At 40.2% G+C, this 27,693-nt stretch overlaps 3 protein-coding genes across 3 annotated transcripts; 2 read left to right on the forward strand and 1 right to left on the reverse strand.

Annotated features, from left to right (window-relative positions):
- The first annotated feature begins 201 nt into the window (after positions 1-201).
- LOC308384960 (lamin-A-like) lies at positions 202-9,962 on the forward strand. Its single transcript, XM_080863644.1, has 14 exons — positions 202-341; positions 439-2,830; positions 3,234-3,589; positions 5,125-5,281; positions 5,567-5,692; positions 5,794-5,964; positions 6,189-6,314; positions 7,053-7,273; positions 7,365-7,638; positions 7,740-7,847; positions 7,936-8,055; positions 8,200-8,256; positions 9,166-9,360; positions 9,479-9,962. The coding sequence occupies exons 3-14, from the start codon at positions 3,252-3,254 to the stop codon at positions 9,512-9,514; spliced, it is 1,929 nt and encodes a 642-aa protein (XP_080719770.1). The 5' UTR covers positions 202-341; positions 439-2,830; positions 3,234-3,251; the 3' UTR covers positions 9,515-9,962.
- Positions 9,963-10,832: 870 nt separating this feature from the next.
- On the forward strand, positions 10,833-15,801 carry naxe (NAD(P)HX epimerase). The gene is made up of 7 exons (XM_080863157.1): positions 10,833-10,975; positions 12,567-12,756; positions 12,835-12,943; positions 13,872-13,982; positions 14,101-14,211; positions 14,553-14,700; positions 15,339-15,801. Exons 2-7 carry the CDS (start codon positions 12,584-12,586, stop codon positions 15,536-15,538), a joined length of 852 nt encoding a protein of 283 aa, XP_080719283.1. The 5' UTR covers positions 10,833-10,975; positions 12,567-12,583; the 3' UTR covers positions 15,539-15,801.
- Positions 15,802-17,876: 2,075 nt separating this feature from the next.
- scn1bb (sodium channel, voltage-gated, type I, beta b) lies at positions 17,877-27,650 on the reverse strand. Its single transcript, XM_080863333.1, has 6 exons — positions 26,490-27,650; positions 26,238-26,404; positions 23,728-23,965; positions 22,335-22,476; positions 19,948-20,022; positions 17,877-18,365 (listed from the first exon to the last, which is right to left on the reverse strand). Exons 1-5 carry the CDS (start codon positions 26,536-26,538, stop codon positions 19,953-19,955), a joined length of 666 nt encoding a protein of 221 aa, XP_080719459.1. The 5' UTR covers positions 26,539-27,650; the 3' UTR covers positions 17,877-18,365; positions 19,948-19,952.
- Positions 27,651-27,693: the final 43 nt, after the last annotated feature.

Raw genomic sequence — 27,693 nt, forward strand, 5'->3', positions numbered from 1 at the left:
GAGAGCTTGTATTCACGTGACTCCTGGTGTGCAAACAGTTTGGTTAGAGACGGATTTTCATGGGATTTGTTTGGTTAATTCTCTATTAAAAACGATTTACTCGCGAATTATTTGACTTTGGATTTAATAGCGCGGTAAATATTGTCACTGAGAGTCATTTTTTGTGCTCGTTTTTCTCTCCCAATCAATCAGTTCCTCAATGGGATTTTTTTTCGGGTCTCTTTTGCCCAGGTGACCACAGAGATCCAATACGGGTTTTCTCTCAAACCACATGACAAAAACTGTCTACATAACAAGGCACAGCCGAAGCTCGCATGGTTTTAACACATCGGGCAGCTATGGTGACCATTTTACTTGAAATTCAGACCCAGTTTGTACATCGCTGAGCTGCTAAATGAGTGAAAAAGACAAATAAAACGGGTTCTTGTTTCTTTACAGCCAACCTTCCCATCAATTTCTGACAGTAGGAGGCGATGCTGAGTGTCAGCGGCAGGAGGCACGACGTCTTCCACAGCTGATCTGCGCAACTGAGATCAGCAGATTTTCTTTTACAGTCTATTTAATTCACAAATAAATGCACCTTTATCATACACAGAATCTCAGAAGCTGTCTATAAAATAAAGCACGAACATACTGAAGCTTGTAAGGCCTCACAAAGCACATCACATTTATTTAAGAACATGTTTTACACATTAGGCCCCTGTTTGTTTGTTTGTTTGTTTGTTTGTTTGTTTGTTTGTTTGTTTGTTTGTTTGTTTTTTAAATACTTGGTAATTTTACACCAGATATCCATAAATCCTTTGATTGAAACAATATTCATTGCCGTTTAATTTACTTGTATAAAGGCTTTAACAGTGTGTCCAAAAGTCATAATTCATAGTGTTTAATAAAACTGTCTGCCATTTATTACATGTCAGTTTTTAGAGCCAGCACAAAGGGGAAAATGAATTTTTGCAAGCATAGCTTTAACCCTTTAAAGTCCACTATTAAAATGAACCACTTCTAGCTTGTGTTACAGGTTATAAATGGGATAAAAGTGCATATGAAAAAAAAAAACCCACATACATACTCATCGGCCACTTTATTAAGTATATCTAGTTAGTACTGGGTTGGACCCCCTTTTTCCTCCAGAACTGCCTTAAGTCTTCATGGCATAAAGTCAACAAGGTGCTGAAAACGTTCCTCAGAGATGTGGCTCCATATTGACATGATAGCATCACAGTTTCTGCACATTTGTCAGCAGCACATTCATCCATCTCCCACATCCCAAAAGGTGCTGTACTGGAGTAAGATCTGGTGACTGTGGAGGTTATGTTATGCTGCTGGAGGCTGTCATCCTAAGATTGGTACACACTGGTTATAAAAGGCTGAACATAGGAAGATTGTGCATTTAAAAATGCTTAATTGGTGCCAAGCGGCCAAAGCGTGCCCAGAAAATATCCACCACGCAATTACACCATCACCAGCAATCTGAAGACATTTTCTCCCAGAGAAAAATACTGCTCACGGGATATTTTCAGTTTTCTAAAAACCCCATGGTTGTGCAGTAAAATCCAAATAGATCAGTAGTTTCTAGAATACTCAGACCAGGTTTGCACTGTAAGGGCGTCCAAAGAAAAAGAGAAACATTTGTTGCCCATTCTGATGCTCAGTTTGAACTTCAGTAAGTTGTTTCACATTGCTTAAATGCACTGAGTTTTCATCATGCGATTGGCTGATAAGAAATTTGCATTAACAAGCAGTCAAACAAGTGTCCCTAATAAAATGACCAGTTAGCATATAATCTCCATCAGCTTGTTCATCAGTTTATGAGATTTAGTAAAATGCTTCAGCCTCAGTGTCTTTGTAGTCACTCCAGCTGTCCAGCCATTCATTTTCCTAGTCAAATTTTGGTCTCAAGCAAGGCAGACTGACCTGGCTGATATAAGAGAGGCGAGATGGAAGCGCCTATAGAGGAGCATGTCTGTGGTTCCGAGTGTGGGAGGAGACTGGAGCACACAGGGAGAACCTGTAAACTCCACAGAGAAACACTCCAGCCGACCAGGACGTGAGTGCTAACATCTGCACCACTGCGTAGTCCTCTCATCCTGCCACTGAAATGTAAAGACACTGTATCATCTGTATCTGTAACACTGTATCTTGTATCTTCTCATACATATTATATGTATGATGTTTAGTGATGTTTAGTGGGCTACAATCAGAATAATTAAAGGTCTACAAAAGAAAACCAGTCTGCCAGAGCACACTTTTGGTGCTGTTTTTGTTTTATGACTCGGAATCTCTTAGTTAAGGCTGTCCAAAGAAATACATTTCTGGCCATTTAGGTATTTAAACCAAAGGCTAAGTAGGAAATTTGTGTAAGAGCTTAAGAAAAGATGTTGCGTAAATGCATCCTTACAGGATGTGAAGACTCCAGCTCTGTGGGGTTCTTCTGGAGTTAAAACTTTTGCAGAGCTTTTACAAAACGACTACAATTCAAGTCTCAGCCAACAGATCTGCTTAAAATTATCCCTTATAGGCATCACATGGCTTTGTGCGTGGCTTTGTGCAGAGGGTGACTCATTTATTCAGACTGTACACCCATTACAGTGAGACAGAGAGAGAGAGACAGAGGGAGGGAGGAACAGCCACCTAACAAGTGCCAAACTTGAGGCCAAGCTCTCCTCCCATCTCATTCTTTCCTACATGGGCACTCTGATGGGTTTGCAGACAGCTCAGTTTGCAGACTGAAGAGAGAACCAAGACGAACACTGGGATCACGTAAGGAAATCGTCAAACTACTCTGCAAAGATCTCCAGAGATTTCTCATCCTCTAACAAACTTTAAAAAGGTAAATCGAATTTTATAAGTTAGTATCTTTTGGGCAAGGACATCACTTTAATTTTTGGGTGGAGTTGTTAACCCCACCCATGTCTTTTGATTAATTGTGCTTTGTCGTTTGTGTGCTTAATGTTAGGGGATTAAAAAGAGCCGGATGTATTTGGAAGTAATCAATATGTTCCAGTGAATTAAGCTTTGTTTTCTTTTTAACTTTGAACTTTGAGCCAAAAAGTTGCCTCATTTTTGTGTGTTTCAATGAATATTTCTTGGGCATATTTCTTTCATCTTATTTGTGACACATGTTCCACGTCGACTGTCGGATCAAACTGAATGGTGTGCATTTGCACTTGAATAAAACCTGCTCAAATTGACTCTTTAGACTCAAATGAATATAATCATATCTGTTTTGACAGCAAAATAAGAAAGTTACAATGGCGACACCCAAAAACACTCCACGAGGTGCAAACACACCACTTTCTCCCAACCGGATCACCCGTCTCCAGGAAAAGGAGGACCTCTGCAACCTCAACGATCGACTGGCCGTCTACATCGACAAGGTCCGCTCTCTGGAGGTTGAGAACGCCGGGCTGCGTCTGCGCATCACCGAGTCGGAGACAGAGGTCAGCCGGGAGCTGACGGGTCTGAAGGCCGCCTATGAGACGGAGCTGGCAGATGCCCGCCAGACACTGGACTCGGTGGCCAAAGAGCGAGCACGGCTGCAGCTGGAGCTGGGCAAGCTGCGAGAGGACCACAAGGAGCTGAAAGCCAGGTATAATGTTTACTGTCTTTGCACGTGTCTGCAGGAGCTGCTGAGAAAAAAGATTGATTACTTTGGGTTTGTGCCCTCTCATCTTGGGTCCCCAAATTCCTTAAACTCACCCCTGTGTGTTTGATCGATGTGGGTGGGGGTTTTTTTGTTGTTTTTTTTATAGCTATAGTGGGAGTGTGTAACTTTAAAAGACAAAATAGTAACAACAAGATGAAATCATGAGCTGCAGAATTCACCCTTACTCATTCCTTACACTCAGGGGCTGTCACGGCACGATTTAATGTGGTTTGACCTTTAGCTTCCAGTATCTAATTTCAGCAAGTCTTAGGAGTTTCTTGTCATTCTGCTGACTTCATAACTCATTTCTGTTTGTGTTATATTTACATTAGCAGTTACTATTATCCCATAATTATCACCTGTCCCACAGTGTCTGCTGTTCAGCTAAAGTTATACGATACAGCTTTTGAAGTCAGGATTGCCAAACTCTTCTCAGAAAGAACTCTGCTGCAGAGTGTCTGGTGATCATGAGATGTCTCGCTGCTGCGAGGCATCTAAAATCCCCCTTTTCAAACAAACCCTTTCAATTGAAGGCATCTATTTGTCCCTTAATACAAATGTGAAAGGGTTTGGACTTCAGTGTTGATACATATTAAGCAGCAGTTACTCATAATCTTTTAATAACTGATGTTTTAACTTGGTGATGCACTGAGAGTTGTGTTACCCTGCCGCTGGGAACACTCCCTATAACTGTAACATATTCTCCTCATTGCTCACTGGGCAAGAGCTGGAGTGGGACTCCAGCTCTTTCCCATGCTTCCACATCCAGAGGCTGATGACTAACTCTTTCCCCAGCTTCTCCTCCTTCACCAAAGTCATCATTATACACAATACGTGGCAGTGTTTAAAGAGCTCCACTCTTGCCTGGATTATTTTTCCGTAAATAATAAAACGACAGCCACAGTGTGTTTGGCAAAGCCATACCGTTGCCATGGCAATATCTCAGCTAAAAACCAACGGCTGTGGCTTGTGGCTACCAGATCCACGGGACTTGATGAAAATCACTGTGGTCTATGACTCATATGCACCGAGGTCTTTCCCCTGCTTCTGCTTCTTGTAGACATCCTCATTCAAAAATAGCTCATATTTGTTTGATTAGAGTGTGTAAAGGAAACTATAGTAATTCAGTTTTAGGTCTTAGGTCACTAAAACAAATGCAGTAAGATGCTTAAACTCTTAAACTATGGATTCTCAAAGCTTGAATGAATTGAGTGTCATTTGAGTAAAACGAGAGAAAATGTACACATTGAAAGTCTCAGTGGCATTTGTAATAGTAGTTTAAGGTTTTGTTCAAGTATTGTTGCTATGGTGACTAATGGAGATAAACATGAATGAGAAATCCTCCCTTGATCTCACTCAAAGCTGTCATAGAAAATGTAAAGTAGTGCATTCTTTCATTCATGCTTGCACTAAAAATGAACAAAAGCTGCACTTTGAGAACTTAAAGTGGAACTTAGTCCCCATTTTTGTTTTCATAGGAACACTAAAAAAGAGTCAGAACTGGGGGGAGCCTTGCAGAGGCTCAAAGACCTGGAGGCTCTGCTTAATTCGAAGGATGCTTCCTTGACTACGGCTCTTGGAGAAAAGCGTAACCTCGAGGTGGAAAACAGGGACCTGAAGGCGCAGGTTGCCAAGGTAAAGTCAAACCCACGCTCAATTTAAAACTCAATAGAAACACATCTGGGCTCAATCTTTCTGCAGTCAGTCTACAAGCTCAGAACCTCTCTGTTTGTCCTTCATAGTCCTCCTCTCTTTCTTCCAAGTTTTGTTAGTAAATGTCAGCTAATTCAGATTTCAGCAGGGGTTGAAGGACAGCCTCTCTGCATGTTTTCCTGCCCGCATACTCCACTGACTGCTTATTTTCCACTCCGCAGCATTACTTTGTACTCATACTCGGCCCATTTTGTGCTTCTTTTTTAGTTGGATACCAGCTTGGCCGATGCCAAGAAGCAGCTGCAGGATGAGATGCTGAGGAGGGTGGATGGAGAGAATCGCATCCAGACTCTGAAAGAGGAGCTGGAATTTCAGAAGAACCTCCACTCTGAGGTCTGAGCGCTTTTTGCATATGTTCTTATCATTAGTTAATCATTTTAAAAAGTACCCATGCTGGACTTTACTGATAATCATTGCTGGTAAATTTTCAATAGGAGCTGCGGGAGATAAAGAGGCGTCATGAGTCCCGCGTGGTTGAACTGGATAATGGCCACCAGCAGGAGTTTGAATGCAAACTGGCCGAGGCACTGGCGGATATGCGCAACCAGCATGAGCTGCAGATTAAAATGTACAAGGATGAGATCGAGAAGACCTACAACACCAAGGTAGACCATCAAGTTACTGTTACTAAAGGTTTACTTTGCAGCATTTATGTCTTCTGTTTTGGTCCTCAGTGGTGAAAGAAAGCTGCACTGAATAATTGCGCAGCAGAAATATCCAGTTAAAACATCGTGACATGGTTGTGTAGTTCCGAGTTGTTGGGCTTTCGCAGTTTCACAAATGTCTTGTATAATTTGGTTACAGTCCATGTTTTATCTCCCTCCATCAGCTGGAGAGTGCTCGTCAGTCAGCAGACAGGAGCAGCCACCTGGTTGGGGCAGCACACGAGGAGCTCCAGCAGATCCGAGTACGCCTGGAGTCCACGTCGACTCAGCTCAGCCAGCTACAGAAACAGGTTCTTACAAATAATCAGCACACACTTATCTGCAAGCATACATCACTTAAAGAAAAGGGTGATATTTTTCATATTTCAGAGCAGGGGTGCAAAACATAAGACACAATCGACCCGCCAAAGCTGTAGAAAATGTAAAGAAGCGCATAGATTTTGAATTTTTAACTGCAGTTTCATAGGTTTTACAGATGTTCCTGATAATAAAGATTGCCCACTTTCATGCTAAATCAAAGTAATTAAGCAACTAAATGACAAGAAAGTTTGTTTTTCAAATATTGAGTCCATAGTAAAAAGAACAACAAAAACTTTATATTTTATCATTTCAGAACAGTCTGTGGAAAGAAGTAACATAAATTATTCTGTAGTTTTGCGTATTTATCATGTAGTTTCACTGGTCCGGCCAATTCAATATCACCTAAGATCAAAGTGGGGTGTATGTGACTCACTATGTAAAATCAGTTTGACATCCATGTTTTAAAGTAAAAACAGACCCCAACAGAAATCAATTTAATTTAAAACAGAAGTTGTTTTTATAGATTCACATGAATTAGGCTCTTCAAATTGATGCTGGCTGTAAACTCCATTTATTTGTTTAAAAGTTCAGTTTTTCATGGTTTCTCTAGATTTCCTTTGTTTTTTGAGCTCAATTATTAACTCACTCCTTGATTGCTCTTGAGGTCTCCAGACTTGCTTGTTTGATCCTATCAGGCAGTAACTTTGTGACTCTTTGGTTTGATCCAGCTGGCAGCTCGTGAGGCAAAGATCAGGGACCTCGAGGATGCTCTGTCGCGGGAGCGGGACAGCACGCGTCGCCTTCTGGGTGAGAAGGATCGAGAGATGGCAGAGATGAGGCACCAGATGCAGCAGCAGCTCGATGAGTATCAGGAACTCCTCGACGTTAAGCTGGCCCTGGACATGGAGATATGCGCCTACAGGAAGCTGCTGGAGGGAGAAGAGCAAAGGTATGTGTAACGACGCTCATCGTTTCCTCTGTGTGGTTCATAAACTTTTTCATTTATCTCATCATCGTCATCAACATGTTTCTCTCTGCAGACTGCGTCTTTCGCCCAGCCCTCCTCCTACCAGGGCGGCGGGAAGTCGATCCTCTACTTCTGGAGCTCTCTCTCGATCTATCCACCACAGCGCTCAGAACTCCCCTGCTAAGAGACGTCGCCCTAACGACACCGACAGCGAGGCCTCCAGCTTCGCCGGTGGAGCCGTTTCCCGCACTCGCATCACCCAGCAGGCTTCGGCCAGTGGACGTGTCACTGTGGACGAGGTGGATCTGGATGGGAAATATGTCAGACTCAGCAACAAAGCTGATGAGGTGAGATGGAGAAGTTGGAGGTGGACTGACTACATTACTATTTGTAATGTAGTGACTTTGAACTCTGACGTTTTTACCCAACTACCCTCTTGCTCTTGTAGGATCAGAATCTGGGGAACTGGCAGGTGAAGCGGCAGGTGGGATCTGGCACTCCCATCGCCTTCAAGTTCCCAGCTAAATTCACCTTGAAGGCTGGTCAGAGGGTGACGGTTAGTAGCGTCTTTATTCAGCAATCAGAATCACCAATCAACACCTGATTAGCACAGATGATTTACTCTGTACTGTCCATGTGGTCAGATCTGGGCCTCTAATTCTGGTGGAACTCATAATCCTCCATCTGACCTGGTGTGGAAGAATCAGCCCTCCTGGGGCACCGGAGACCTCTTCCAGACTACTTTGATCAGCACTAATGGAGAGGTATTTTGAATTAAATCAGCTTATTGGGCTTGATAGACATTTCATTCAGACCTAAAGTGTCAAGACATCAAAACTCATGGCCAGTATATTTAAAATATACCGAAACTGAATGAATAAATAAGAACTACAACACTTTTCTTTCAGGAAATGGCAATGAGGAAGGTCACCCGCACTCACCTTGAAGAAGAAGATGATGACATGGTGAGAGAAATGATAGTTTTCCTAGCATGTGCATAATGAGATCATGTGCAGGACCAGAATCCAATTAGCAGCATCCACTGGTTTTGCATTGAATTAAAATAAGAATCACATTAATTCAGATATTAACATTTCAAATGGATCCGTATCACTGTGTGGGGGCGGTAACATTGAAACTGAGCATTACGTGTTGCATGATAAGGTGATGGTTGGTAAGTAAAATAAAGATATTTAAAAGGATATATGTGTTTTTAGTTAGGTGAAGCAAGGACACATGTGCGTGTGCAAATGAAGAAATACAGCAAAATCTCACACAGTTGCAGCTCCCAATGGATATTTTACATTCTTACTAGAAAAATGATTATCAGTAGTGAAGAATAGTTGCAAACACACATATTTCATCAACTGTTTACGCAACTCAATGTTAACTGTTAAAAGAGACAATTTAAAAAAAACAAAAAAACAGTTCACTTATTGTTTTTAGGCTCTTGTTCATTGTATCAGGGCTACAAAAATACAGGAGACAAAGGCGGTTTAATAACAAAAGCTGTTACAAAACCAGTCCTCCCATAGATACAGACTATTTACACACACAGGACTGAGTAGATGCTCATTAAACAAATAAGGGTGGGGCAGGCAGTCACAAAGGAGTGTCAGAGGTGGGGGTGAAGAGACAAAGACAGGAAGTCAATCCCAAGAGACACAAAGAAAATCACATACCAAAATAAGACAGGAAATGGAAACAAGAAAGACAAAACAGAGACCAAAACATTAGGAAAATATCAGTGAGAAGGAATGAAAATTAAATAAGCACAGACACCACGACACATACTTGACCTTTATTACCACTGCAGGGTTTTTTGTTTTTTTTTTAACACACACTAATTAAAAGCTGTGTCTGTGCCTCAGCAGGTGGCTCACAGCACCTGTGGGGACGGCGAGTACAACCTGCGGAGCCGGACGGTCGTGTGCGGCTCATGCGGACTTCCTTCAGATAAATCCAGCAACTGCTCCGTGTCCTCTGCTTCCCGCTCCTTCCGCAGCGGAGGCATCTCCGAGGGTTTACTGCCCCACTCCTACGTGTTCAGCACGAGCACACCTCGCAAGGTGAGTACCGCAGCTCATACAGGAGATATATGACTTCCCTTTCATGCAAAGATTACCTCTTTTTTGTCTATTAATATGCATGTGTGATAATTCTAATTTTGTTAAAATTTCTTCCTAGACTGGAGGCAGAATGGAGAGCTGTCCAATCATGTGAAGCCCTGGGGCCACTACACTACATTTTCTATAGCTTCTTAGGTATCAGTTGTTGAGTTATCTGGTATAGTTTTTAGTTCAGTTTATGTACTTTCAATTTAATTTCAAGTTATTGAATGCCAGAAAATTTTATACTGCTTTTTATAATGTACATATGCATGAATAAGAATAATTTTCCAGAGCCTAAAGGTTAATTGGGGTTAGCTTTGTTTGTTTTTTTATATTAGGGACATTTAAGGTTGGAAAATGTAAAACAGTTACTTTAACATTCATTCGTTTTAAAAACTTAATTCAAATTAATTTCATTATACTCTATAGACACTCTGACACAGCGGGGTTGTGATCAGTTTACAATTTTACCAAAATTGAAAACTTTTTTTTTCTCATTAAATCTTCTTACATGGTGAAGGTAAAATGAACGCAACCTTGCTACAGATCTACAGAATATTGTCGGGTTTTTTTTTTTTTTATTAAAATGAATAAACGTGTTTTCAGAAACCTGCCTTTTTTCTGTGTCTTTCTATTTACTCAGTTTCTTACAATATTTACTGCCTCACCATAGAATCTAATACAGGGGTGGGCAATTCCAGCCTCTAATAATTCCTCTATTAGGACACAGTCAGGTGTTGCTATATAGTTCATCTGTTTGAACGAGGCCAAGAGTTTTATTGATTTAATAAAAATCAATAATTAAAAAAAAAAGTTTCATTCAAATGAAGAAAAATATGACATTTGTATTCAGGCTCACAATTACATGATAACAATAATATAAAAGAACAGATTATAACTGTTCAGTATTCATACTCGTCCACGGTATTATAAAACTATAGGTGCATTTATTTCACCACCTCTTGAACTTTACTTGAGTATTTCATTTATATTTTTTGTACCTTTTCTCCGCTATTTAGAAGGAATTCCTGCTTCTTGAAATTACAAAAAATAAATAAAAATATTTTCAAAATCAAATCGTTCATATATATAATGAACATTCCAAATCATAAATGAAGTTTCTGCTCATAGACCTTCTGTTTTTATAAAGAATTATTTACTGGAATATCTTTAATGGAAATGTTTTTGAACATTTGTGCTTTACTAGTTATAGTTAAATTAAGGATATAAAAAAGAATGTATAAAATGGGCTTATATCGTGTGTCACATGGGTCTGATTCTATATAGCTGGCATATAGGGATTCTACTTCATTTATATATAGTAAGGGTTACGCATATTTTCTCATTTTAATTAGAAAAGTGTGTCTTTTACTGCAGTCTCTCCGACTGAGAGCAGGCTTTTATTTTGGAATCCTGGTTTTCAGGTCGCTTTCAAACCCGGAAGTAGCCTACAAGGTCAGGGTGCAAGTGTTGCTCTTGCACAGCGTCAAAGTTCCAAAACTAAGAGCTCTGTGGTTTAAAAGGACAAAACTGCATGTGAAGCTGTCTGCAAGAAAAAGGGTGTTAAAATTTGGTGAGTGTCGCTAATGTTTTGACACGAAGTGGAGCAAATGCTAAACGTTAGCTAGCAAGTCAGAGCTAGATAACAGTGAAGTGGACATGAGAGTGCTCCTACTGTAGCCCTGCGACATTAATGTGTACACAGTAATAGCCACATAACCGTGTAATGCAGATAAAAAAAAAAAAAAATACAAATGCTAATAAACATTTACAAATATTAGTCGCGTTGATCTGAACATAAATCGAACTGGATGTTAGCAAGTGAAATCTGTTTCACTTCAGTGTTCATAGTTCAGACACTTTTTATTTCTGTGCAGTCATGTGGATTAATAAGTAAACCCTGACTGCTTTCATTGTAATTAAGAGGGTATGTAGCAGTAAGGTGCTGCTAATCACGATTAATTGATCATGAGCACCTCTGTAAAAGCACAAGTTTAGGCACTTTTGCTGGTCTGCAACATTCAGGTGTGTCAACACAGTACCACAAACTTCCCAGCAAATTCACCAAAAGATCGATCTGTGCAATGAACTGTTAGAGAAAGATTAAACAAGTCTGGCTCGTTTGGAAGGAGTGTTTTGCAGACACAGGATGTGGTCACCTTACAGTCACCAGGTTGACTGTCTGCACCAGTTCATATTTGATTCAACTGTTCTTTAATCTGTCTGACAGCTAAAGCCTGACCCAAATTCAGTCATGCAACAGGACAGTGATGTCTAGCACAGCAGCAAATTTGTGAAAAAGAAAAGAATCAAGGTGTTACAATGGCCAGGTGAAAGACCTCAGCATGATTAAAATGCAGCAGGCTCTTAAGAAAGCTGTGCATTAATAAATACCTGCAAACCTCAAGGAACCGAAGCAATGTTATAAAGAAGAGTAGGACAAAATTCCCCCTTAGTGATGTTAGAGGCTGATAAACTCATACAGGAAATGATTGCTGCTAAAGGTGGTGCTACAAGCTGCTGAATCATGGGCTGTAATTAGTTTTTCACAGGATTGCAGAGATTCCTGTGATAAAGTTCCTTTTCACATAATTTTAGCGATACAGATAATAGTTTTCTCTGTATTGATTATTAGTGTATTTACATAAAATAAGTTACTTGTAATCTATTTACATTTGTTTTTATTATTGTTATTCTTATTTTTTTAATGCTGCAGTGGTCTAATTCAAGATGATTTTCTCCTGTGGGAGGAAATAAAGCAGTCAGATCTGTAAATATTACTGCACTTAGATTATTTTTTTGTTTTGATGGTTACACAGAAAATACACTCAGTTTATCTTTACTGTATTAGTTTTGTAATAACACAGTATCATTTTAGTTCATTTTTGTTGTGGAATTTTGTTTTTTAAATGCCTAGTATGGGTTTTTTTATTTAGTTTTAATCAACCATGTTCTGGTGTTGCACAGACTGTGTGAGAGTGGGGTGTCTCACCTCTTTCTTTAACGCATACTAAGCAGCAACGCAGACGAAGGGAATGACTGATTCTAAGTTTGCAGTCTGCAGGTGTGAGCAAATAAAAGCAAGGAAACAGCGAAAGGAGTGAAACCTGCGTCATCAGCAGACTGAACATTGCTCACTGTGGTCTTTTCTTAAATTTCCTCAGGAGCTTGTATCATCTGGATGTTGAGCGTTCGAGCTCTGTTTGGGATCGGTTTCCTGGTGACCTCACGAGCCGCGACAGCCCTCGCTCAGGCAGGGACATGCCCGTTGCCCGCTGCAGCTAACAGCCACAGAAAGGACTGTTTCAGCAGCACACCAGCGTCCACCATGGCCCAGGCCATCAAATATCTCGGGTGAAGGTTTTAACCTTTTCACACATAAGAGTAAAACCAGACTTCATGAGTCTAGACTGACCTGTAAATACTTCACAGGCAGGAGGAGGCCCAGCACATCGACGAGGAGCTCTTCAGTGAGTACGGCTTCAGTGTGGATCAACTGATGGAGCTGGCTGGACTCAGCTGTGCCACAGCCGTCACACGGGTGAGCGTCACCGTGGGCTCTTATTTTTGAAATGCAAATCTAACGGGAGGAATATTAGTCACTGGACTGGCAACAAACTCTTTTATAATGTAAAATAATTATTTCAGGAACTAATGTGAGACCTCTACCTATTCCAGCTGCTCAAAAATGAGTTTGGTGTCTTTAGGGTTTGAAGAAAGAAACAAGGGTCGAAAGTGGGGTGTAGAAATATTTTCACTTTTTTCTTCTATTCTATGGTTGAGCCACTTAATCCAGTTACAAAAATAAAAGTTTAAACATTGATGTAAATAGACAGCTACCAACCAGTTACGCAAAAATCGTGTGATGAATTTCCCCCAAAACTCTGATCTAATCTTACTCGTCAGCCTTTATTTTTCTGTAGTCAGACTAAAGTAACATTACACTTGATGACGTTATAGTAATGTTGAAACATTCGTCTTTTTGCACAATCAAAGTCTGAAATATTTTCAACTGCACTTTTAAGTTTGCTGTTGTGGAATTGAGATGCACTTGATACAACTGCATTTTGCTCGAAGGTGCAGGAAGAAGCTTTACTTGGTTTGCGTAACTAACACAGAACGGGCCCTTAACCTCCTAAGACCCAAACTCTTCCATGACATGCATTTTTAATTTCTCTTTGATATTTGGGCTGATTGTGACCCAATGAATGTAAAAACAAAGAATTGCCATATTTTTTACCTGATTTTTGTTTCTGAGAAAAATTAGAGCCACATATGAGGATATTTGTCTAAAATTTCGATAGAACAGTGGCAGTATAATGTCCTCGTAAGTGGATATCAGGCCCTTGTAGAGCAAAATTTAGGATTTTGGTCTAAACAACCCAAAATGTGATGTCCACATATGTGGACGCCAGGTCCTAGGAGGTTAAATATATCAAAGTTTATTTTGCTTTCTTCTTTTCCTTCAGGCATATCCACTTACTTCTCTGGTGAAAGCCAGACCTTCTCTGCTAGTGATTTGTGGACCAGGTAACAACGGGGGCGATGGCCTGGTCTGTGCCCGGCATCTGAAACTCTTTGTGAGTGTCTCTCAATTTCACAGAAGAGGAAAGTAAACCATTTATTTTCACATCCTCGTTCAGCCTTAAAATCCTAAATTCCTTTTTCCTCGTTAGTACTTTGTGTGTCTGATTTCAGGGTTACGAGCCGACCATCCTGTACCCAAAGAGGCCAAACAAGCCGCTGTTCCAAGGCCTAACCACACAGTGCCAGAAAATGGAGATCCCCTTCCTGACTGAGATGCCTGAGGTTTGGTGTTAATAAAATATGTAGCTGCAGCTTTATCCAATGTAAACACACAGACACACTGCTTATTGTTTTCTGACTGTGCATTTTGTATGAAGCTGTACAAATGCTCTGTTACACATGAACAGAGCTAATGTAATTAGGCTCCAGTTTAAATTAGCTGTCTAAATGATACTGAGGGGATAATAGCTCTGTTTTTATTACAGCAAACTAGATAGTGAATAATTTCATTGGTAGCTAAGAGGAGCTTTAGTTGATGGATTTACTCACTGAAATAAATGTGCTTTCAAGCTATTGATTAATTCCTTTGAAACTAACTTATCTGGGTAAAACTGTCTCCTCAGGCCAAAGCGATTGATGAAGCATACAACCTGGTGATAGACGCCATCTTTGGCTTCAGCTTCAAGGGAGCTGTGCGAGAGCCCTTTGGCTCCATCTTGGACACACTGAAAAAGTCCACAGTGCCCACAGCCAGCATCGACATCCCCTCAGGTCAGTCCTCACCAGTCCTTGGGTGACATTACTTTGTGAAGTAACTGGTTACAATACAAAATTACTGCCATTAAAAAGTAATCAATAAGGCATGCACCAGTATAGTGGGGCAGGGGTTAGCACATCACCATGAAGATGTGAATGTGAAGTGCTGTTTTTCTTTGTTAGCCATGCTGACAGACTGCTAACCCTTCAACGATATAACCCGCCTCCCAGCTCATGGCAGCTGGGGAAAGCTCCATGTCACCACAACCTTGAATTGAAATGTCTCTTATAAAAATGGATGTATTAACTTTTGCTAGCATTACCTCTTAAACTAAACCCAATGTATAGCCAGCTTTTAGCTGAAAAACATGTGGTTTTGCAGTCCTCCTCGCTGCAGTACGGCTTGCCAGCAATGTTGTGGAGTTCTGCTTATTGTCGGTGAGGATTTATTAAACTGCAGTGCATCTGTCAACAGTCTGGAATGATTATAATCAATAACTGCATGAAGCCTGCTGCATGTCCGCGCTCCCAAACAGAGGATATTGATTTGGGTCTAACAACTGTCGCTAACAGACATACTGCAGATTATCTCAGGAAACAGAAATTTCAGCTGGTTAGTGACAGCCTTTTTTTTGTTTGTTTTCATGTTAAAGGTTGGGATGTGGAGCAGGGTAGCACAGATGGACTCCAGCCTGACATGCTCATCTCTCTCACTGCACCAAAGAAATCCGCCTCCCTGTTTAAAGGACGATATCACTTCTTGGGAGGCAGATTTGTGCCACCTGGCTTGGAGAAGAAATATCAACTCAACCTGCCCCAGTACCCCGGCACAGACTGTGTTTTGCAACTCTAAGAGATGTGGGCCATCACTGAAGGGAAATAAGCTGTCACTGGCGTTATAAAGCAATCAGCTTAGCTCAGCATAAAGGCTGTAAACTGGGTGAAACAGCCAGCAGCGTGACATCCGTTCACTCATTAACACGTCTTGTTTGTTGATTTTAAGAGAGCTTATGTGACATAATCGTATGCTGTCATCACACCTGCAGCACAATGGCAGCATCAGCTAAAGTAAATATGAAAATAAAAAAATTCTTTCTCTGACAAACTGACAAACTTTTTAAAGTTCATATTCTGCTTTTCCCAAATTTTTTTTTTACATATACGTACACGTATATACGTGATGGGAGAAGGGAGCGGGAGATCGACAGACTGATTGGTGCAGCGGCTGCAGTGATGCGGACGCTGTACCGGTCTGTTGTGGTGAAGACAGAGCTGAGTGTAAAAGCGAAGCTTTCAATCTACCGGTCGATCTACGTCCCTACCCTCACCTATGGTCACGAGCTGTGGGTAGTGACCGAAAGAACGAGATTGCGAATACAAGCGGTGGAAATGAGCTTCCTCCAAAGGGTGGCTGGCCTCTCCCTTAGAGATGGGGTGAGAAGTTCGGCCATCCGGGAGGGGCTCAGAGTAGAGCCGCTGCTCCTCCACATCGAAAGGAGCCAGCTGAGGTGGTTCGGGCATCTGACAAGGATGCTCACTGGGCGCCTCCTGGGTAAGGTTTTCTGGGCATGTTTCACCAGGAGGAGGCCCGGGGCAGACCCAGGACACGCTGGAGAGATTATATCTTGGCCGGCCTGGAACGCCTTGGTGTTCCCCTGGATAAGCTGGAGGAGGTGGCTGGGGAGAGGGAGGTCTGGGCTTCTCTGCTTGGGCTGCTGCCCTCGCAACCCAGCCCCGGATAAGCGGAAGAAAATGGATGGCTGGATGCATATACGTACACTCACCAGTCATTTCATTAGGTACAGCATGCTGTACTCTGTGGCATAGACTCAAAAAGGTGCTGGAAACATCCCTCAGAGATTTTGGTGCATTGACATGAAACAATCTGCCGTACTGCTCCTAGATCTGGTGACTGGAGGTAATTTGAGTGGACTGAATTCAGTATCATCTAAGAAACAAGCTGGAGATTATTTAAACTGTGTGACGTGGAGTATCATCCCCCTGGAAGCAGACATCAGAAGATGGACACACTGTGGTCATAAAGGGATAGCCATGGTCAGCAGCAATTAAGCAATGCTCAGTTGGTATTAAGGAGGCCAAAGCGTACCGAGAAAATATCACCAGCAGCTTAACCACTCACGAGGCAGGATGGGTCCATACTTTCATGTTTATGCCAAATTCTGACCCTGTCATCCAAATGTTGCAGCAGAAACTGAGACGCATCAGATCAGACCATGTTTTTCTAATTGTAGCCTCGGTTTCCTGTTCTTAGGTTTTTTGATTTGATTTGATTGATTAGCATTCAAATTCATATCTCAGTGAAAACAGTGAAAAAACAAACAAACAGTGAAAACAGAACAAAAATCTACCATAAAGAAAGAAAGCATGAGACAAGGCTAATCAAAAGGTATTGGCAGAAGCATTTGCTTATTACTCCAACCCTTTTCACAAAATATCTTTTTGTATGCAGCTCCTGTACACAGGGCTTGAAGAAAATAATAAAGCAAAAACCAAACAAAACAAACAAACAAAAACAAAGAAAAAAAAACTTTCCACCTTAGATAAGTAACTACATCAAAGCAAAAGAATCAAGAGGTTGTTTTTTTTTTTTCTCCTTTTTGCTCTTTTCATTCTTGATTTATATATTTTTCTAATACTCTATTTTTAAACATGTTTTTAAACAAGGAAAATGAACTACACCTTTTTAAATCACTGTCATAACTATTCCACAGGTTAACTCCTCTAACAGAAACACATCTCTGCTTTATATTTGTCCTCATCTTGTTTTTCTTAAAGGTGAGTGTCATATAGTGTGGTGTGCTGCTACTGGAATCAACAAGGCGTTTTCAGCCAGAGAACTGCTGCTCACTGGGTATTTTCTCTTATTTGGACAATTTTCAGACTGCAAATCCAAGAGATGTTTGTGTGGGGGAAAATTCCAGTATATCAGCAGTTTATGAACTACTTACACTGCTCCCCCTGGCACCAGTAACTTTCAAAATAAATCACTGGTTTCTAAATATGGTTACAAAAGTGGACGCTCATATTAGACAGGTCCAGTAGAAGAATAAAAAAAAAAAAAAAGTTGTTTTGAACATTAAAAATGGAGCTGGAGCTGAGCAGACCTCACTTGAAATCTTCATCATAATCATCAATCATAATATCCAAGCACGACAATTTTCAACCACGTTTTCTCCATTTTTATTAATACATCTTTATTATTGACTGAATCTATAACTAGCAGTTAATTTAGAAATACAGTCTATTGTAGCCCATCACATTCTATTTTAGAAATCACTTACACATATGGTGTTTTTTATACATTATGTGGTGATGATTTAGTAAAAAGCTTTCTTGGACAGTTAGCCTCATGGACTCTCTACAACAACACTCATATTAAATGCATGACTACATATACTTAAAGACAAATACTGAACGTACAGTATATGCTTCAGACAATGTGGTTCATTAATGCATAATGGTTTCTCATATAAGTGCAGAACATGCTTTTTGTGCACAGGGTACTATATACAGTGCTGGTACCATGCTCTCCTAGTGTGTTGTCCTTTGTTCGGTTTGTTAAGAAGGTAAAATAGAGGTTTGAGATGAAGAGTTTTTCCCTCAGGTTGTCATCGTGCAGGTCGTTAAGTGGAAGGATGTTTTCAGTCCATGAAGAAAGCCTGAAGACAAAGACGGCTCACGTAAATGGAAGTGCTGGCGCAGAATCAAAGCGACTGAGCTTGTAGAAAATCCAGTTTATCTCTAACTAATCCAACCTCTACAGCCACATTTAAATAATTAAAATGATCTCACAGCTGTTTTCCATTAGTTTCAGCTTTGCACACCTAATCAGTGACAACATATCTGTGTTAGATGGTGCCATAAATAATGCTTTTACACTTTATTAGAGAAAACAAATCAGTTTTATATTTAGTAATGAGGTTTGGAGTACATGGTGGTGTAGCCTTTTGGACTCCAATAATACTTAATTCCTAATATTTCACAAAGGTTTATTCTCGTGTCCTTAGGGGTAGATCATCTGCATCCATCTCCTCCTCTGTCACAACAACCCTCTGCATGTCTTCCTTCACTACATCATGAATCTTCTCTGAAGTCTTCCTCTTTTCTTCCTGCCGGGCATCTTCAACATCCTTTGTCAGATATATCCACTTTACCTCCTCTGCATATGTCAGCCTTTCCTTTCTAACTTTGGCTCCAAACTGCCCTACCTGAGCTGTCCCTCTGATGCAGTGGTCTCTAATCCTGTCTATTCTGGTCACTACCAGTGAAAACATTAGCATCTTCTTTTTGTTAGTACCACCATCTCCAAAACATGCATCACAGCAGGTCTCACTACCATCTTGTACATTTTCTCTTTCACTCTTACTTCTATCCTTCTGCCAGAAATCAAACCTAACACTTGCCTCCACCCACTTCATCCTGCCTACACTCGCTTCTTCATCTCTCTTGTACATTGTCTTTTGCTTTGGATGGTTGAGCCCAGGTATTTAAATTCATCTACTTTCACTACCTTTGCCCCTTGCATGTTCACCTCTCCAACTGTGTCCCCCCCCTTGCACACACATGTATTGTGTGGGTGTTAGTCTGACATCTAAAACCCACACATTTTCACCTAACTGAAGGTACAGTATTTGTATCAAACAATTAGCAAAGCTGGTCCCACTTTAACACTTTAGCTGTGAAAAAATATAGTTGAGCAGAAATTCAAGGGATCCACCTTTCTAACCTTTCATTAATTTCCCTCAAAAATATACTTTAGTGCAAGAACTCAGTATTTAAATCTACAAAGTTTATTTTGCACTTTCTAGTAAATGTTAAGTTAGCAGCCTAATAGCCTAGCTTAGCTTCATGGACATCCATAGAACAATTTTGCTATATCCATAGAAAAGTGCAAAAATGACCCTTAATGACCTTTACGTAATGTTTTCAATAAAAGTACACAGTCTAGAAATAACAAAACTTTCACCATAATAATACAATCAGAAAATTGCTAGACTAGATAATAAGTAAAGAGCAATTTTTTCTTTTATATTTTATACTTGACGTCGTTATTGTTGCTACAGGGACACAGTTTACATAGATCAAACATGATGTTTGAAACAAAGCCGTGGTTAGGAGTGGTCAGCTGACAGGGTTTAATGACATTTATGTAGTGTTTCTAATCATTCTAAAATACATTGTAACAGTAGGTATCTTTTATGGAAAGATGACATCCATTTTCATTAAATGATCACAACGTACCTGTGCTATTCTCCGACTTGTACCCCTGCACAGTTATCTTTACTTTCCGAGGCTATCGCTAAATATTCAGCATTTCTGGAAAGGAAAAAAAGAAAATCATTTTCAGTAATCATCTGCAATGTTTTCTTTTATCACAATGACATGGGTTAAAAAATGCAAAAATAAAAAGATACAGGTTTGATTTTCTTTTCGACTTACAGGAGGAAGGTTTTGGTTTTGACTAGGGAGGAGGATGGCAGGATGAAAACACGACAAGGCGACAAGAGGGAACGGGACAAAGACACACAAGTGAACGCACACAAACACGATGGAGACAGCGACAGTCTTATAGTAAAGGAAACAATGATATAGCAGGCAAAGGCAAAAGTTAAAATTATAGGTGTGATTATAGCAGGACAATAAACAATGACATGACTCATGGGGAAATACACACTTTTCACAACTTCCGACTCACACCAAATTTGTTTTTGAGGAAAGTACCATTCACGTCAAACACTGTAAGCCAAAATAACACCTAATAAACAAGTATCAATGAGAAGGAAACCGCAACTGCTTTCACATATCTCTTATCATTTCTGCATATAAATTTGTCTCTTTGGCAGTCTGCCAAACCATATCCCTCTTCTGTGATTCTTCTCCTTTTGCACACCGAGGAAAGTTAACTTCTTAACATGCAACAGGTCATGAGTTAAAATGAGCATTTAGGGTTGAGTTTGGGTTGGGTTAACATCCACCTTTTTATGATGTCATTTTCTCCTGTTTGGATTCAGGAGACAAATACCCTCTCAACTCCAAAGAATGCTCTCATTTATTTTATAAAGCTTATAGTTAGGGCTGGATCAGGTGACTGAATGATCCCTTAGGTATGCTGCTTCAGGCTGCTGGGACACTTCCCATGAGGCACTGAGCAGTTCTTCCCACTCTCCTGGATGTGCTTATATGCAACTACTGCAACCTTTGTCTACTTCCTCCCATACTTTGTGTCTGCTCGTGGTCTCTCTCTGCTTTCCTTTCCTTTCTTCCTTTTACCCTCATCTCTCAACCATTCAGGCCAGGTTGCTGCCCTCCCACAGCTTGGTTCTGCCGGAAGGTTCTTCTTGTTAAAAGGTAGTTCTTACTCACAGTGGATCCTCTGATTTTTTGTGGGTTCTCTCTATAACGATGTGCAGTCTTTACCTTGCAATAAAATAACATAATCTGTGGATTTTGTTGGGTTTTTCCTTCGGTAAGGATTTCTTAGTTTATCGTTGAGGTTTTTTGTAATTATAGCAAAAATGTAACGGATGTGTTGATTACTTCTAGGTTCTATTTCATCTCAAGATTCTCATTTAGTGTTTTAGTTCTTCTTACTTTTGAAATCAGTTTTTCTTCAACGTTTAGAATACCCCTATACTTGATTTGATTTGGTTTGGTCTGGTCTCTCTGATGTCTTCTTGAATTTTGTTGTCAAGTGTTTCTCTTTTCCTTGGTTTCCCCATTTGGGTACTTCCTGTTTTATTTTGTTGCTTTTCGGTCTCTTGTACATTATCATTAATATTATTTCCTTTCTTATTGTCTTAATTAGTTTCAGCTGTGCCCTGTTAATCTAGTGTTTCCACTTTTCCTGATTGCTTCCTGTGCCCATTTAATGCCTCAGTTTCTATCAGTTTTTTGTTCAGTTACACTCTAACCCTGCTGCCCTCTTTAGCTTTATGTCATGTTTCTGTTTCTTTAATTTTCCACATTGTCTCAATAATGTTTTAGGTTTTTTTCTGTTTAATTAGTCCATCTCTAAAAGCTGTATTTGGTTCGGCCTGAAATCTGTGACATTTAAAGCACCTTGAGGTGACTGTTAGTGTGAACTACAATTATTTTAATTTAATTTTTGCCTAATTGGAACACCTAAAATGTTTTTACCCAACCTGCAGACACAAAATTCTGGAATCCCTAGCTTACACTCACACAGTGTTTACTTCCTTCAGCTGGAGACCTAAAATTTTCTTTCATTTGCACCTCTGAGTGAGTTTATAATGCTGGTGTGACCGGGCCTTAACCCAAATTTGTCTTTCATCAATATCTACAAATATGCATGCCAATAAGTGCCAGAAAATAAGGAGTCTCAGATATGTTTGTTTCCTTTTCAACTGTAAAATGACTTAATTACACATCTTGGTCCACAATAGCAACGCGTGACTCATTTTATTTTGAGCTACAAACTAATATTGGCCAACATATCTGCATCCAGTTCATAACTGCACTCAGAAACACTTTTATAAGCCTTTAACATATAAGCACATCTTGTATATCTTTTCAAGCTGAATCTTGAAATGAAAAGGCTCAACTGTATATACAAGATTCTGACATGCATTAAGTCAGCATGCATTTAGGTGTAAGAGAAAAATACTTACGCCGCTTCTCGTAATGCTTCTTCTCCAGCTGCTGCTATCTTTCTGTAACAGTATATCATCTCTATGAGGAGCCAGAGCTGCAGGCCGATGATGGACACGTACATCATGACCTCTGACACGATGGAAGCTGTACCTCTGGTGGCTGCATACAGGAAACCAGGAAAGACGAGACAAACAAACAAAACAAAGGTGACCTGACGGGGTCGAGAAAAAGCTGAAACCACCTAAAACCTAAAGAGGAAACATCTGTTCTATCTAAAATCTTTTGTTTTCAACCACAAGAGCCACACGCATCGAAATAAAGAATTCTGTGCTTGAATAGTCTTAGTTTTTCTTGCAGAAGAATCACTTTTGTGACATTGTGCAGTCTGCCTGTGAGACACTACTGAGTTTAATCAAAATATATAATATATAATAAAATGACTTTAACAGTCTCTCATGTTCTTGCAGAGGAATTTTGGACCACTTCACAACATTGCTTCGGTTCATTACAATTTGCAGGCATTCGTTTATGCAAAGCTCTCTTAAGAGTCTAAATATTTGCAAAATATCTATTAATTAATCATAATTTGTTCCAAAGTTACAGTTAAGAGACAGTTTTCCAGACGTATTTAAAGCCTAGTCCTAGATTCAAAGGGAAATTAAATTAAGATCGCCGCAAAGTCTAAGACTAGACTTGATCCGTGTCTGGGAGACTGAACCAAAGAGCGCACAGTTATATATGCTTACTGTTATGCTGCCTGATAGTAATGCATTTATCAGGAAACATTAAATAATTCAGCTAAGCTGCTGAACTGGCAGCGTGTCAGTATCCACGATTAGACATGTTTCTTCCATCTATTGAAAACTGTAGAGAGTAAATATCAGCCACTGATGAAATAGAAGTGAAACAAAATGAATGTTGCTTCCATTTTAATCATAACAGAGACTAGGAGGCTGCTTTATTGACAGTGCCAGAATCTTCAACCTCTGAAAATGGAGGCAGGCTGCATTCTCATAATATTAAAGCTCCGTTGTTGTTCAGGGACCTCCAGGTTAATGGGAATGCACACTGCACTCACAGTGAGATTTAAAAGAGTGACGGTCTGTATTGTGTGAGTGTGAATCAGTTTGTGAAATGCTTCTGCAATGACAGAGTCTGCTTAAGTCTAATTAAGGCCTGAAAATGCTCAGCCATCTCCACCATTGATCGCCACATTTACACGTAAGATAAATTCATTCAAAAAAATTCAAAAAATCTAAATCTGACTGCTCAAACCACACTTTTCAACCTTATTTCAATATGCATAATATATTTTAACATTTAGCAATAAATTAGCTTTTTCTTGTTAACTGTCTTCAGATGTCTTTAAGTCTACTTGCTCAGATACTAATGACCTGTATAAAGTCATACCTTTCCCCACCACACTGAGGTGCACCACTTTGCTGACAACGTCGTTGTACTCGTAGTTTTCGTAGGAGAGGATGCGGTTGAAAAAGCACCGGTAAGTGCCCGAGTCATTGAAGGTGACATTTAACAGGTATATGGATGCATCTTGAATGTCTCTGCTCCTTTTGCTTCCGTTCCAGTCGACACGAGCCTCAAACTGGTCACTCTCAATGGTGGGGCCATCCTCATTGTAGGTGTACATCTGGACGACACAGAGATCATTTAAGGTTGTGTTCATTACCAGTTACATATTCTTATGCAACACCTTTGCATGAGTGACGGTTAAAATTAATCTTTCATTATTTATGTTATTCTGGGCCTTGGTGTAGCCGCTCAGTTTGTTTCCCCCCTTAAAGAGAACTTATTTCTGATTGGCTGTCCCCCCCTAAACAGAAGATCGGAACAGTTGTGGGTGGAGCTTCTGTTCTCACAGCTAATACCAGGTGTCTGAGATGACTCTATTGGGATATACACACTCCATGACATCACACAGAGCCAAGGGTAGAAGAAACTGTCAGAAACAGAGCATTTGGCTCACAGGTGTTACTTTTAAAAACGCTGAAACTTTGGCGGTGTCTAATATGAACATCCACCAATGAGCTATTATGTTATTTAGGCTACGATGTATTATTATTATTATTATTATTTTGGAAATGTGTTTCATATCTCTTGAAAATCAAGGATTTAGTGTAAAAACTGTCAGTAACTCGTAAACATTTATTGCTAAATGTTTGTTAAACCCTTGAATTAGAGCAGAAAGTCTACACTTCAGCTGTACCCTGATTGTTTGATTTCAAATTGGAAGCAACAATGAAAAAAATATGTCCAGGTTCATGAGTAAAAAACATACTCCATTTTTTAGATTTTCAGTTAATTGGTTAAGTAAACACACTTGACAGCTCCAAATGGATATCATGTGAGAGGAAAATACCTCGTTACATATTGTAGATGGATGTGTTGCCTCCGATTTAAATTTGTCTACACCCCCAGTCACCCCATATGAAACACACTTTCCCCTGAAACTGTTCAGGCATATTTTTGTAAATTATAAAACGACCGTTCAGACACTACTATACTGAAATACATCCACGGCTACATTAACACAGCATGCACTGCGGCATCAAACAGAGAATCCAGCACAAGGTCAGCAGAGCTCTCTCTGACACTTTGATGACTTCAGTGGAGTAAAATGTTCCAATTGATTCCCATCTGAAGCTCATGACGGTCTCATCACTGGGTGCTATTATGTGACTGAGGACCGTACTGTAGGTGTCTATGTGCGAGTAAGTGAGAGCGACAGGAAGGAGGAGAGCTTTGGTGTGCACTATATATAAGTGCATATATAAATAGCTCAAGTCCTGAGAGAAGTAGCCCACAAGTTTGATTTTATGGATGCTTGCATGACTAAGACTTCCTGCTCCAAACCTCCCATATAGTCAGCAGTGCTGCTTGTTGTGTACAAAGCAGAATTTAAGGTCCAGCAGAGGTAGCGGCTTCGCTGTGTGTCATTGACATAAATGTATTTTTCAAGGGATTTTGCAGAAATTGCAACAAGCATAAATAGCACCATAGTTCTGTAAAGATATTATTAAATTGGCCAAAAAGGATTGGGTTGATTAGAATTTAGGTATTATTTTATAGATAACCTCTTCATAAATCCAGTTAATTTACCAACACGAGGAGCTATTACACATACATACATCAGAAACATCAGAAATCTTTTTGGTGCAACACCGGCCCACTTGTTGACGTGTATGTCATCCAGTTCAGCGATGCACAGTGAGGATCTTGGAAGACTAAAATTTGTTTTAATCTCCATCATCAAAACTGCAATTAGGAAATGAGAGCTCTTTTCCTGAAGGATATTGCTTCTCCTTCAAATGTACTGAAATCGTTTTGTGTGATAGTAACTGGAAGAAGCTCTGGCTTTTGCAGTTATTTTCTTCTACTTTATTAACAAGGTGAAAGAAGCATCCTTTAAAGTGCTCCACTGGTTTTATCCTACCGAAAGTGTCCTTAAAAAGACTCAAACCTGACATTATGTAATCTTACATGAGTTTGTCTTTCAGTTATTTTAGCTTTACCTCTACTCCTGCCTACTGAAACAGCATGTTTACGTTTATGTAAGTGATTCCCGATTGGTTTGGAAAGATATTTTATTTGGACTCCATCAAGACAATAACGCAAACTCTTGTGAATTTCAGATTAATCTGATTTTTTTAAATTCTGTGCCAAATTTCAGATTCACAAATGTAAGTTTCTAAACTGAAAACGAATGCAGTTCCACAATCATATTCCTACTGTCGTCTCCCCTGAAAATATATTGAACAGTGTTTATTTTATATAAATAAAGCAGCAAGTTACTTCTATACTTTGTTCCTTCTTCTAATAAATGTTTTGTTTTTTTTTTAAAAAAAGATGGGGGGAAACCCAGATCTGCAGGGCCATAAATCCCACTTCATGGAAACACTCACCAGAAAAAAGTCAGCCTCCCCTTTTGGCCTGAAGTACCATTCGACGCTGGCTTCACCTCTCACCTCACTCCTTCTTTTGCAGGAGATGCAGCCCAGTTTAAAACCCTTGCCTGCTACAGCTTCAGTGTCCGAGTCCACCTCTGCACAGGCCCCGTGACACTGGTACACTGTTTACAAGAAAAGAAGAGATGTCATCAGCCTGGGTTAACAAGGTGTCATAGCAAAACACTGCCAGGAATCCCGCCCACTCACCAAACAGCGTGCAGAGGAAGGAAAATAGCAGAAAACGTAGTAGTGCCATAACTCCAGATGTTTTATCGAAGGAGGGGCCTCAAAAAGTACAACCCTAAAATGGTTCTTGAAGCTTTCACGGAGCCTAGTGACACTCACGCACTGAGCACCTCCGAGTTTGCAATAGCAGGATGGATATTTGCAAATGTTTTCTTGTAGATTTCAGGAAGCTTATCTGTATTGTTTTTTTTTTTTTAAGTGCAGGCTGATGTCATGTGTTGGTGACAACTAGCAGCTAAACATGCATTGTAAAGTGCAAACCGTATACGCGTAAATGTAATGTCCCGTGGAACCACTCAGGTCTTTGGCTCAAGCCGGCAACAGTTTCCAGAATTCTGGTTGCAGAATTTATTGCCACAAATTATTGCTCCTTTTGAGACAGTTCCCCCAATTTACACACCCACTGGCCTCCCGCATCCACGCGGTGACCTTTTCTGCTATCAATAATCAAATAGCTTATGAAACGATCCAGATATCTGTTAACTCACAGTGCTCCCCAGATCCGCACCCTGAGGTTATGATTTTTTTTTCCTGAGGTCGTTTTAATATGAGATGCAGAGAGCAATCAGTAGACCTCCCTGGGGCATGCTCCGCTCTAAATGTTGGAAAATTACAGAGAGTATAGACGCTTACGAGGTTAAAATGAATGTGTTCAAGAGTGCAACATGCCAGCTACTGAATAAACGTCAACAATACATTTACATGCCAGTGCATTTATAATCAATTTGCATGCTCTACGGCAGGAAACAAATGGCTACCTTTTACAGGGTACACGCTACCAGTATTTAATAGAGACCAGTCTAATGGTCTAATGGTAATTATCCTTAATCGGATCAATGAAATCAGAGCCACTGTCCTGATCAGGCCTCCTCTCCTCGAGCAGAGTCGTCTCTCCTGGAAAAAATATAGAAAAATACTGTCCTCTCCTGCGATGGCAGCTATATATTTTTTTTGTATAATTTCAGCTATCTAATGACCCCGTGCTCGGAGAAAAGATGTTTCGTTCGCGTTGGCATTGCAGGTCAAACTGCGTGAGCGCACACGCAGGCATATAAGCCAGACACGCAATTAAAAAAAACACACACACAACCCTCAAATAAATCCGTCCAGTGCTCAGTTAACGGTGTTTTTTCCTGCGCCACAGCGGCACCTCTGTTGAGAGGCT

Source organism: Rhamphochromis sp. 'chilingali' (genome assembly GCF_963969265.1).
Source record: "Rhamphochromis sp. 'chilingali' genome assembly, chromosome: 17".
Taxonomy (NCBI): domain Eukaryota; kingdom Metazoa; phylum Chordata; class Actinopteri; order Cichliformes; family Cichlidae; genus Rhamphochromis; species Rhamphochromis sp. 'chilingali'.